Source organism: Salmo salar, chromosome 02 (genome assembly GCF_965601325.2).
Source record: "Salmo salar chromosome 02, fSalSal1, whole genome shotgun sequence".
Lineage (NCBI taxonomy): Eukaryota > Metazoa > Chordata > Actinopteri > Salmoniformes > Salmonidae > Salmo > Salmo salar.
In genome coordinates, this window is record NC_138292.1 from 23,488,379 (window position 1) to 23,502,675 (window position 14,297).

Here is a 14,297-nt window from a genome sequence, read left to right on the forward strand (position 1 = left end):
AACACTCTCCTCTCCATGTCCTTTAACTTCAACACTCTCCTCTCCATGTCCTTTAACTTCAACACTCTCCTCTCCATGTCCTTTAACTTCAACACTCTCCTCTCCATGTCCTTTAACTTCAACACTCTCCTCTCCATGTCCTTTAACTTCAACACTCTCCTCTCCATGTCCTTTAACTTCAACACTCTCCTCTCCATGTCCTTTAACTTCAACACTCTCCTCTCCATGTCCTTTAACTTCAACACTCTCCTCTCCATGTCCTTTCATTTCAACACTCTCCTCTCCATGTCCTTTAACTTCAACACTCTCCTCTCCATGTCCTTTAACTTCAACACTCTCCTCTCCATGTCCTTTCACTTCAACACTCTCCTCTCCATGTCCTTTAACTTCAACACTCTCCTCTCCATGTCCTTTCATTTCAACACTCTCCTCTCCATGTCCTTTAACTTCAACACTCTCCTCTCCATGTCCTTTAACTTCAACACTCTCCTCTCCATGTCCTTTAACTTCAACACTCTCCTCTCCATGTCCTTTCACTTCAACACTCTCCTCTCCATGTCCTTTAACTTCAACACTCTCCTCTCCATGTCCTTTCATTTCAACACTCTCCTCTCCATGTCCTTTAACTTCAACACTCTCCTCTCCATGTCCTTTAACTTCAACACTCTCCTCTCCATGTCCTTTAACTTCAACACTCTCCTCTCCATGTCCTTTAACTTCAACACTCTCCTCTCCATGTCCTTTAACTTCAACACTCTCCTCTCCATGTCCTTTAACTTCAACACTCTCCTCTCCATGTCCTTTAACTTCAACACTCTCCTCTCCATGTCCTTTAACTTCAACACTCTCCTCTCCATGTCCTTTAACTTCAACACTCTCCTCTCCATGTCCTTTCATTTCAACACTCTCCTCTCCATGTCCTTTAACTTCAACACTCTCCTCTCCATGTCCTTTAACTTCAACACTCTCCTCTCCATGTCCTTTAACTTCAACACTCTCCTCTCCATGTCCTTTAACTTCAACACTCTCCTCTCCATGTCCTTTCACTTCAACACTCTCCTCTCCATGTCCTTTAACTTCAACACTCTCCTCTCCATGTCCTTTAACTTCAACACTCTCCTCTCCATGTCCTTTAACTTCAACACTCTCCTCTCCATGTCCTTTCACTTCAACACTCTCCTCTCCATGTCCTTTAACTTCAACACTCTCCTCTCCATGTCCTTTAACTTCAACACTCTCCTCTCCATGTCCTTTAACTTCAACACTCTCCTCTCCATGTCCTTTAACTTCAACACTCTCCTCTCCATGTCCTTTAACTTCAACACTCTCCTCTCCATGTCCTTTAACTTCAACACTCTCCTCTCCATGTCCTTTCATTTTGTCCAGAGGACTAGTGGTTTGTCACTATTCAGTCAAGTCTGCATGGTGATCTATTAGGTCTCTCAGAGCTAGAGGAGTATTCAGCCCAAGTGATCTCATAATTCTAGGTTTAGTCTATCCTCAATTTAATGGCTTGAATGTCTATTGATAATCTCTTGTATTTCCTGCCTGTTGTTCTGTGATCTGTCTGCACCCGCGTGCTGTTTCATTTGTTCCTACCCGACATTCTTTCCTACCAAACAGAAATGTGTGTCACATAGCCTACATAACAAAATGACTGTTGTTTAACTTGCATATGTTAAAGCCCCCATGCAGTCTTTTTATTTTTATATCATCACTGTGGGCCCAATTCAGACATAGGAAATGTATACCTTTCCTACGCACGCCTTTCCTACGCACTCTCAGTAGTTGGTATTCACACTTACCTTATGCCAGGTACATAACAGGCTTTGCTGGCTTGGTTTCCTTGCACTGCCCGCGCTGAATACATTTTATTCAACCGCTGAAAACCCACCCACTTGCCAGCCAACAGATTTTTTTGTTGAGTTTTGATTCAATTTATCTAAAGCCATCCCTTTAAATGTGGCACCTTTAATTAGAATTGTCTCGACAGACTATATGGAGCGAACAGTTTAGATTATTAGGGATCAATGAAAGAAAGACATGAAAATACGTGTATATTCATCTCTGGTTCATCAGATATATGATCTTGTAGATTATTTAGGGTTAGGAAAGCATTTATAAACTCGTAAAAAACAGGCTTGTAGAGGCTTTACGCACAAAATATACCGAACAAAAATATAAAACGCAATCATTTCAAAGGTTTTACTGAGTTACAGTTCATAGAAGAAAATCTGTTCATTTAATACATTCATTTGGTCCTAATCTATGGATTTCACATGGCTGGGAATACAGATATGCATCTGTTGGTCACAGATACCTTTAATAAAAAAAGGTAGGAGCGTGGATCAGAAAACCAGTCAGTATCTGGTGTGACCACCATTTGCCTCATGCAGCGCGACACATCTCCTTCACATAGAGTTGATCAGGCTGTTGATTGTGGCCTGCGTTTATATTTTTGTTCAGTGTAGTTTAATAACAGTGTACCTCTCTCCCTCTGTTGCTCTCTGTAGTGGTTTATATGTATTAACATGGTCAGAGCTCAGGGCCGTTTCAAAGCTGTAATCTCTCCCTTTTTTCGTCGAGGTCGGGTCTAATGGCCATTAGTTTAACCGTTCGCTTAATGCCACAGGCTTGGGCATTCCCATGACAGAAACGACTCCCTCAGAGACTGGAGAGAAAATCCCAGCTGAATGGACAACACAATCAATGACAGATTAGACCACTTCAAAGAATAAGGCTGTTTCGACTGCCATTTAAATGTTGATAAAGTGAATCTTTCAACAACAAAAATCCAGAGTTTTTCATTTAAGCAAAAAGGTAGGATGCTGTTGACAGTAGCTGAGAGCAGATACTGTATGTCTGTCGTCTTTCAGTAGTGGTTCTGGAAGGGTTAATATAAGATGTTTACTATGACAACAACATCTGCCTCATCTGAGCTAGTAGCGCTCGCTGTGACCTTATTGGCTGGCTCCCAAAGATCCCTGTGAGATGACTGGCTAGAAGAGGGAGATTAGACCCTCCCTTTATTGTATTTGTGTCTGATTGACAGGTGAACAGACCAGTTAAAATAAAATGTACACTGTGCTGGAGGGTATTAGATACACTATTTGTCATAGTTTAGACTGTGTGTTATGAAGTATGTTATTTGCAGCTATAAGTGAGAATTGTGTGTAGATGTACTGGGCCAACACACTCAATTTGTCATAATGTGTGTATGTTTGCACGTGTTATGAGTTTTCTATTAGCAGCAGTATTTAGTGATAAATGATATGTAGACATCTATAGGCAACCTTTTATCCAGTAATAGGAGTTGCAGTCAGTACCCTTAGTAGTTGATTTGTGTGTGTGTGTGTGTGTGTGTGTGTGTGTGTGTGTGTGTGTGTGTGTGTGTGTGTGTGTGTGTGTGTGTGTGTGTGTGTGATCCATCTCCCCCATCTCTGGCCTCTCCACCCTTCCTCCCATAAGAGAAGTTCTGTTTTCCCTCCCTCTCTCCTCCCCTTTACACAGAATGACTGTTGGTCTATTTTTACACTGATACTCTCTCCTCCCCTTTAAACAGAATGACTGTTGGTCTATTTTTACACTGATACTCTCTCCTCCCCTTTACACAGAATGACTGTTGGTCTATTTTTACACTGATACTCTCTCCTCCCCTTTAAACAGAATGACTGTTGGTCTATTTTTACACTGATAATCTCTCCTCCCCTTTAAACAGAATGACTGTTGGTCTATTTTTACACTAATACTCTCTCCTCTCTTTAAACAGAATGACTGTTGGTCTATTTTTACACTGATAATCTCTCCTCCCCTTTAAACAGAATGACTGTTGGTCTATTTTTACACTAATACTCTCTCCTCCCCTTTAAACAGAATGACTGTTGGTCTATTTTTACACTGATACTCTCTCCTCCCCTTTACACAGAATGACTGTTGGTCTATTTTTACACTGATACTCTCTCCTCCCCTTTACACAGAATGACTGTTGGTCTATTTTTACACTGATACTCTCTCCTCCCCTTTAAACAGAATGACTGTTGGTCTATTTTTACACTGACACTCTCTCCTCCCCTTTACACAGAATGACTGTTGGTCTATTTTTACACTGATACTCTCTCCTCCCCTCTACACAGAATGACTGTTGGTCTATTTTTACACTGATACTCTCTCCTCCCCTCTACACAGAGTGACTGTTGGTCTATTTTTACACTGACACTCTCTCCTCCCCTTTACACAGAATGACTGTTGGTCTATTTTTACACTGATACTCTCTCCTCCCCTTTACACAGAATGACTGTTGGTCTATTTTTACACTGATACTCTCTCCTCCCCTTTACACAGAATGACTGTTGGTCTATTTTTACACTGACACTCTCTCCTCCCCTTTACACAGAATGACTGTTGGTCTATTTTTACACTGATACTCTCTCCTCCCCTCTACACAGAATGACTGTTGGTCTATTTTTACACTGATACTCTCTCCTCCCCTTTACACAGAATGACTGTTGGTCTATTTTTACACTGATACTCTCTCCTCCCCTTTACACAGAATGACTGTTGGTCTATTTTTACACTTATACTCTCTCCTCCCCTTTACACAGAATGACTGTTGGTCTATTTTTACACTGATACTCTCTCCTCCCCTTTACGCAGAATGACTGTTGGTCTATTTTTACACTGACACTCTCTCCTCCCCTTTACACAGAATGACTGTTGGTCTATTTTTACACTGATACTCTCTCCTCCCCTCTACACAGAATGACTGTTGGTCTATTTTTACACTGATACCCTCGCCTCCCCTTTACACAGAATGACTGTTGGTCTATTTTTACACTGATACTCTCTCCTCACCTTTACACAGAATGACTGTTGGTCTATTTTTACACTGACACTCTCTCCTCCCCTTTACACAGAATGACTGTTTGTCTATTTTTACACTGATACTCTCTCCTCCCCTCTACACAGAATGACTGTTGGTCTATTTTTACACTGATACTCTCTCCTCCCCTCTACACAGAATGACTGTTGGTCTATTTTTACACTGATACTCTCTCCTCACCTTTACACAGAATGACTGTTTGTCTATTTTTACACTGATACTCTCTCCTCCCCTTTACACAGAATGACTGTTGGTCTATTTTTACACTGATACTCTCTCCTCCCCTCTACACAGAGTGACTGTTGGTCTATTTTTACACTGATACCCTCGCCTCCCCTTTACACAGAATGACTGTTGGTCTATTTTTACACTGATACTCTCTCCTCCCCTTTACACAGAATGACTGTTGGTCTATTTTTACACTGATACTCTCTCCTCCCCTTTAAACAGAATGACTGTTGGTCTATTTTTACACTGATACTCTCTCCTCCCCTCTACCTAGAATGACTGTTGGTCTATGTTTACACTGATACTCTCTCCTCCCCTCTACACAGAATGACTGTTGGTCTATTTTTACACTGATACTCTCTCCTCCCCTTTACACAGAATGACTGTTGGTCTATTTTTACACTGATACTCTCTCCTCCCCTTTACACAGAATGACTGTTGGTCTATTTTTACACTGATACTCTCTCCTCCCCTTTACACAGAATGACTGTTGGTCTATTTTTACACTGATACTCTCTCCTCCCCTCTACACAGAATGACTGTTGGTCTATTTTTACACTGACACTCTCTCCTCCCCTTTACACAGAATGACTGTTGGTCTATTTTTACACTGATACTCTCTCCTCCCCTTTACACAGAATGACTGTTGGTCTATTTTTACACTGATACTCTCTCCTCCCCTCTACACAGAATGACTGTTGGTCTATTTTTACACTGATACTCTCTCCTCCCCTTTACACAGAATGACTGTTGGTCTATTTTTACACTGATACTCTCTCCTCCCCTTTACACAGAATGACTGTTGGTCTATTTTTACACTGATACTCTCTCCTCCCCTTTACACAGAATGACTGTTGGTCTATTTTTACACTGATACTCTCTCCTCCCCTTTACACAGAATGACTGTTGGTCTATTTTTACACTGACACTCTCTCCTCCCCTTTACACAGAATGACTGTTGGTCTATTTTTACACTGATACTCTCTCCTCCCCTTTACACAGAATGACTGTTGGTCTATTTTTACACTTATACTCTCTCCTCCCCTTTACACAGAATGACTGTTGGTCTATTTTTACACTGATACTCTCTCCTCCCCTTTACACAGAATGACTGTTGGTCTATTTTTACACTGATACTCTCTCCTCCCCTTTACACAGAATGACTGTTGGTCTATTTTTACACTGATACTCTCTCCTCCCCTCTACACAGAGTGACTGTTGGTCTATTTTTACACTGATACCCTCGCCTCCCCTTTACACAGAATGACTGTTGGTCTATTTTTACACTGATACTCTCTCCTCACCTTTACACAGAATGACTGTTGGTCTATTTTTACACTGACACTCTCTCCTCCCCTTTACACAGAATGACTGTTTGTCTATTTTTACACTGATACTCTCTCCTCCCCTCTACACAGAGTGACTGTTGGTCTATTTTTACACTGATACTCTCTCCTCCCCTCTACACAGAATGACTGTTGGTCTATTTTTACACTGATACTCTCTCCTCCCCTCTACACAGAGTGACTGTTGGTCTATTTTTACACTGATACCCTCGCCTCCCCTTTACACAGAATGACTGTTGGTCTATTTTTACACTGATACTCTCTCCTCACCTTTACACAGAATGACTGTTGGTCTATTTTTACACTGATACTCTCTCCTCCCTCTTCTATTCCCACCCATTTTTCCCTGTTTCTAAAACCTCCACCACTCATTTTCTTTCTCAGTCCTGGTTTGTGTGTAAGTGCGACTGCGTATGTGTGTACAGGTGTGCATGTGTCTGTCAGAAAGCGTGTGCTTGTTGTGTGTGCACATGATGTATGTGCTCAACATATACACACACACATTTAAAAGTCAGTCTGGGGGATGTTAAGCTGCACTATGGAAACATTTACAAAATAGATTTTCTGGGATTGAATGGGCTTTTTATGGTGGAAAATGACATCATTGCTCGCCTCCCCTCTCCGTCTCTGACTAATGACACGGAAAATGAGAGAAACGCTCCACAAACAACTCAATAATTTACCACTCAGTTTACATGCCAGTGTGTGTGCCAACCACACATAGCAGGGTGTGTGTGTGTGTCTGTGGCGTACACATGTGGTTAAATAACATGTTGGAATAGAGTGAATAAGGGTCCAACCATCTGATTTCATCGTTCCACAACCATTAGGCTACTTGTAATACTGCTCATGACTACCATTATGTAGAACTACTGCTGCTGCCTGTACTGGCTATCTAAAACACAATGGTAGTGGAGCAATTAGTTGAAGAAGTAGTAGAATAGTAGTCTAGTTGGTTCCTCTAAGCTTCTCTAATGCTGCTAATTACTCATTACCAATACTGTCTCTTTTTAACCTTCCTGTAATTCAGGCACATGGTGAGTGTGTATGGACTGCTGAGTCATAAAACACATGGCTGAGCACTGAGCAGCAGTTATAACATCAGAGAGTAGGCTACATTAGATGATGCTAGATGACTGGTTGATGTTATTACACTGTAATAACCCTACAGACTCAGAGGATAAATGACCTGATTCCTGGAATGTGGAAGGGAATTGTCTGGAAATATTATTAATGCATTTAATAACAAAAAGCCCAAAGATACAGATAGTGTGGTCTCACAGGCTTCACCGGGTTGTCACTAGTTGCCACAGCCACAAAGTCATAAACCCTGCCTATTTCTACAATTGATCTTCTTAAAATGTGATTTTAAACCTAACTCTAACCTTAGTGGAACTGACAGCATTTTAGCAACATGACATTTTATTTTAAAAATCAGTTCATATACACCCCCAGGAAGAATATTACACTTTTTTATTTATTATTCTAAGTGAGCACTTAGATATGGTAATTTTCATGTTTTCATAAATTAATAGAATGTTTGGGAACGATGTATAGTAAGGCATTTGTGAAAATTCTATAGCAATATAGAGTGGGAAAGCGGCCATGCGTTTGGACAATTAATAGACACTGCAGTGAATAAAACCTAATAAAAACATACAGTACCAGTCAAACGTTTGGATACACCTACTCATTCCAAAATATTTGTACTATTTTCTAAATTGTAGAATAATAGGGAAGACCTCAAAACTATGAAATAACACATATGGAATCATGTAGTAACCAAAAAAGTGTTAAACAAACCAAAATATATTTTATATTTGAGATTCTTCAAAGTAGCCACCCTTTGCCTTGATGATAGCTTTGCACACTCTTGGCATTCTCTAAACCAGCTTCTTGAGGAATGCTTTTCCAACAGTCTTGAAGGAGTTCCCACATATGCTGAGCACTTGTTGGCTGCTTTTCCTTCACTCTGCAGTCCCCACCCAAGCTAACTGGCTAGCTTGCCACTTCCAGACACAAATGAGAGAACACCTCACTCTGCCTATTTTAATCACCCTAGCAGAGTTGCTTAGGCTGTTTACAAGTTATCTAGAGCGTTCTTGACTAACTATTACTTTTTCCCCCTCTACGTTTACTGACACCGGTCATATTCAGCGGATGTTGTGCGTTCGTAAATTCATCAGTTATTCTGTGCTCTGGCACACTCAGACAAGAGTGCTCAGAAATCAAAGTAAAGGGGGATACCTAGTCAGTTGTACAGCTTAATGCATTCAACTGAAATGCGTTTTCCACATTTAACCCAACCCCTCTGAATCAGAGAGGTGCGGGGGAATGCCATAATCGACATCCACATCTTCGGCGCCCGGGGGACAGTGGGTTAACTGCCTTGTTCAGGGGCAGAACGACAGATTTTTACCTTGTCAGCTCGGGGATTCGATCTTGCAACCTTTCAGTTACTGGCCCAACACTCTAACCACTAGGCTAGCTAGATAGCAGCCGGAGTGAATTTGCGAACGCAAGAGATATGCTAGCTAACTGGATGACAGTCATTCAAGTTCTTGCTAGCTAACCAAATGACACCTGCATCTCTAGCTGTGAAAAGCCACTGAAAACCGGAAAAACGATGAGGGGAAAAAGTCACTCACCCACTCCTCCAATGGCATGACATGACATCTTCCTAGCAGCTAGCTAGTTAGCTAACATTAGGCTCTGTGTTTTTAGATTGCTACATAAATAGATACGCTAGTCTATTAGCCACGTTATGACTGACTTGTGATCATTACCCTTGCTAGTTTGATTGTATTGACATACCAGCCTTAGTTACATTTGTCAGTTTTTGTCCAATATATTGAGTCATTGAAACTAAAACAGTGCTTCCCGAATGGAGGCAGCAAACAATGTACCAGGCCAGCTGTGATTTTCAACCTGATAGCAATATGTTTTGGACTACCAAGAAGTGTATTAGTGAATTATAATCATGCATTGAACTGTATCCATCTATTCTGCCAACAATGCCTTAGTGTACCTCATGGAATGTTGAGTCAAATAGAACCTATTTTTAAAACCTTTTATAAAAGTTGTTTTTTTGTAGCATAAACTTGGAATTTTATATTTTTAACTGATACGATTGTCTGTTTGTTTCATATCTAGAAAGTAGTTAAAACACTTGTCATTTGCACTTTAACCACACTGCTAACCTTGCCTAACCTTAACCTTAAATTAAGACCAAAAAGCAAATGTTTGTTTTCACACATTTTTACCAGTGCCAATTTTGACTTTGTGGCTGTGCTATCTAGTGGAAACTGCTTCACAGCTACACTTCAAAGAGTTTGATTTCTAGAGCGCCCCCTATGCAGATGGACGAAGTCGGTACTGCACGTCGTTTTTTACTATTTTTGGTGAGAGGGACCTTATTTAAACTTCTGTCAAGCGATTGTTGTCCTCCATCTGAGTGTCTCTGTTCGATTTGCTTGCTCTGCAATCAATCTAGCATACTACCTAAAATAGACCAATGGGGATGGGACATGGGCGGGATTATGTAAAGTAATTATTGCGGTATGAGGCAGGTTGGGCAATTTGGGCTTTGTAGCCAATAAATGAACGCCAGATACGTCACGGTGGTATTGAATAACAACAGCCAATACGAAGTCATGTCCCAATTTTATATGTTATTTTTTAGGAGCTCTATTTCATTGCAGCTATCAGTGACTGACTGATCGAGTGAGATTTGCATATGACTGACATTCCAGTGCATATTTGAACCAATCAGCCGTCACGGCGGCGGGATGACAGGGGGCTGCCTTGACCAATGGCGGAGCTTAGATTAAGAGAAAAGGGCGGGGCACGGTTGGGCGAGGTTGACACACTGAAAGAGCGAGACGGGGCAGCCTAGTTTACAACAAGAGGAACAGGGAGGGAAAAAGAAAGGGCCAGACGAAGCCAAAGAGGAGAAATCGTGGGGAAGAGAGATGAGCTAAAGTGAGGAGATGTTATGATACGATAACTTTTCTACTACAAATACCTGCCGAGTTGACGGACAGGAGTGGGCGCGCGCGAAGTGATCTGCTGCAGGCGGAGATCGCGCCGGACCTCGAGCTGCTATTTCTATAAAGCCCCCGATTCAACGGATCTGTGTCAGAGCATCACCGGCTGGCCTCTCGCTTGGGTTTCCTGCCTTTGAGCTCAAACCTGTCGTTTTCTTTGGTCCAAGGGGAGCAGCAACCAACACAGAACAGTGCTGTGGTCTCGCCCCACCTTCTGTCATTGGGGTCCGAGTTATCACCATCGCTGCTGCTCATGACTGCGTTGGAGTGAAATACTTCTGCCAACTGTATTTTCAGTCTATTACCTTTTTGAGACGTTGATAGATACGAGGCAGGGGTGTGTGTGGGAGCCAACTGAGGCCAAGGTGGTGTTTAAAAAAATATTAACGTTAGTGGGGTAGCGCATATGTGGCTAGCTTGCAAAAAAAAAAAAAAATAGGTATTTGGATTTAACCAGCAACTGGAGAGCCAGTGGGACATGGGAAATGGATGACCAGTTTTACGCACACCTGCATATGATCCGCCTTGTGTGGTAGAAAGTTCATTGATGGTGAATACGATTTCACGTTACTTTACATTTTGAATATGAGTTTGTGCCAAAGCAATAGAATATCAATGTTGGATGCTGACAGTGTTTGTAAACCATACGGCTAAACAGGCAGGTGGCTAACGGTTTTTGGAGTAAAAAATGCAGGCGTATTCAGACAGGTTTTTGTCAATTTAGCTACCATCTTATAGATCTAGCAGTCATTGTTCCTCAAATAATTTAAGTGGTTTCATGGTGTGAAGAAAAACAATAGTAACAGACCTTTGTTGTTGTGTAAAGGAAGGGTAGTGACATGAGGACAACAACTGCGTTTCTTTGACTGCTTTCTGTTTCTGTTCTGCGGGTGCAGGGCCAGGGGCGTTCCGGAGGGTACGGTGTTATTTGGACCGGTGCACATGAGGCTCGTGTTGCCTTCTCGAGTTGAACCTTTCGGCTGTATTTTGAAGTAGCACAGGTTATTTTGACTGACAATTGCAGTGCTACTTGAGTCAATGTAGACTGCAATAAACCCCGCCTGTGGTGGCCAGCTAACGTAAGATAAACAATTGGGGTTGTCACTTGTCCTCCAAAGTTCAGCAAGAACATCCAAAGTAAACGCATGATGTTGCTGAACATAGTTTGACGGCAAATAGCTGCTGCTAGCCTGTGTTAATTCAGCTAACTAGTAGTTGTGTATAACGTTACACACGGTCCGATGCATTTGATTGATAGATTCAGACAGATACAAATCCTTTCAATTAACAAATCTAGCAGGATGATGAATTTGATAGCTTTGTCATTTTGAACATTTGCATAACAACTAGCTAGCCAGCTTGCTATCCACTGCTAGCAATTCACGTTAGCTAGCTTGGACGACACTGTCAGACATTCTTGGTCGACTACATGCAATACATCGAATACTCCGGAGATCGTTTCTGCCCTAAACAATTTGCTAGCCTTTCGTACCATTTGTACACTGCTAGACTGAAGCGAGTACGTGTAGAGACAAGTTGAACACGGCCGCGCGGATAGCGTATGTCTCGGACTGATGCGCCAATTTCCTCCGTGGATGAGGGTGAGGCCTAGTTAACCCATTCATGACCGCAGCACTCCAGTAATGTAAACAAACAGACGAGGGTGCATCAGGGGTTATTAGACCAAGAGGAGTACATACGTCTCCGATGATATTTAACGTATTGTCGTATCTTCTGGATCCTGTTGCAACCTGTGACTACTGACTAGTTGGCAATCTATTTTACATTGTGTTATTCACCGTATTTCATTTTCTGCACTGGGGAAATTGAATTGTTATCGTCAATGCGCGTGAACAAATAGGCTGCTCGCAGAGAATGCGGCATTCTGAAAAGATGAACGGGTGAGCTGGTCTCATGTTGTTGACCGATACGCCTGGCACTTTATTTTAATCAGAAATCAACATTTCCAGATATCTGTACGCCACCGGATAAATCATAATAGCAGTGCGCCTATTGCAGTGAAAGTTGTGCGTGATGATGCCAATCTGAAGATAAGCGTCAGATGCAGGCACCGTCGAGGACTGTTGCCATCCACTATACGATCTTGGATCACTGATGAATTTTTCAACACATGGATTTTTATCTGACGTTGTAATGGGACGTTTTTAAGGACCCTTTTTAATTGAGACTCGTTTTTGGAAAAACACCATAAAGGACTCTTTTCAACCATGTATTCATCCGAGAGCCCACAATACCTCCGTCAAGGACTGAGCATGTTTGGTCAGTCATGGTCATTTACTACTTCTGTGTGTTTTTCATATTTGTCTCCAGCACTATTTTGAATATTGTAGCAGTTTGAATTTGCAGTGAGATATACAGGTCTTTCTCATGGCTGATTGATACTCACATAGATCAGCTACCTGCTGGTGAGTTTCCAGAGGTGTCCCATATGGGGAGCAGCAACAGCCATGAGTATATACCTGAGGCTAATTAGTTAAGCCAGTGAGCCACTGGTTCTGGGAAGATGAGCCTTTGATAGTCACTTCTTGGCCATTCTAGAAAAGTGTTCATATTGTCACAAATAAACTATTAGCACGTGTACAGGCTAACAACAATATGTTCCCAAAATCTGGAAATAGAATCTTGTATACATGAAAGTTGAGATTTTATAAAAATATGTTTAAGCTAGCTTACTATGTGGAGTGCATTGTCTGGACGTATTGTGAGTCCATAAACTGTTGCTCAAAAATAATATTCACTGACTGGATTACACTGAATAAAAGGAGTAGGCCTAACCATTTCTTTGTATTTTTTTGCAGTCTGGACCAACGTGGAACCCCGGTCAGTTCCTGTGTTTCCCTGGCATTCATTGGTCCCTTTCCTGGCACCAACCCAGTCAGATGCCTCTACTCAGTCTGGTGAGGGCCAACAACCAATCAATCACCCCCAAGCTGCCAGTCTGAAAACAGGTAGGTTGTGGGTGAAATTCGACCCAAATCCCAGCAAGATTACAATTTCTACCATGATTTCAAACACATGAAACATAATGGATTACGTTACACAAACATTGGTATTACCAGATATTTGAATCATTGCAAAAATGCCCCCTTTTCCTGTCTTTCTCAGAGTCTCAGGGGGGTCCTGTGCTGCTACAGGAGGCCAACGAGTGTCCCACCTCCCTAGAGAGAGGACCCACAACACGGCTGACTCCCTCCACAGACGACCTGGCCCCGGAGAGGGAGGCCGAAAGAGAGAGGCCAGACAGTGAGACTGAGAGTGACGTGGATGACCCGTAAGTGTGTGCGTGCGTGACTGCATATGTGTGTGCGTGTGTGTGTGGACACAAGGGCTAACCCCAATTAGTCAATTGTTTGGTCATTCGGCTGTTGGTCAACCAATATTTTTTTTGTTGAGCAGTAGAAAATATATACAGTACCAGTCAAAAGCTTGGACACACCTACTCATTTCAGGGTTTTTCTTTATGTTTACTAATTTCTACATTGTAAGACGAGTGCGCAAAGCTGTCAAGGCAAAGGGTGGCTACTTTGAAGAATTTCAAATATAAAATATATTTTGATTTGTTTAACACTTTTTTTGGGGGGTTACCACATGATTCCATATGTGTTATTTCATAGCTGTGAGGTCTTCATTATTATTCTACAATGTAGAAAATAGTAAAATAAAAACCCTGTAATGAGTAGGTGTGTCCAACCTTTTGACTGGTACTGTATATATTTATTTATTAAATATGAGACACTTGTCTGATTCGCGCCCATCTCAGTGAACTAATCCATTGCG

General features: G+C 41.7%; 1 protein-coding gene across 5 annotated transcripts in view; it reads left to right on the top strand.

The window, feature by feature from the left end:
• LOC106576258 (protein capicua homolog) overlaps nt 1-14,297 on the top strand; it is a 55,864-nt gene that overhangs the window by 16,934 nt on the left and 24,633 nt on the right. For all 5 annotated transcript variants that reach the window (XM_082961011.1, XM_045700547.2, XM_082961012.1 and 2 more), the window contains exons 2-3: nt 13,319-13,468; nt 13,626-13,791. In XM_082961011.1, coding sequence (XP_082817137.1) covers nt 13,319-13,468; nt 13,626-13,791 — 316 coding nt within the window. The remainder of the gene's footprint in view (nt 1-13,318; nt 13,469-13,625; nt 13,792-14,297) is intronic.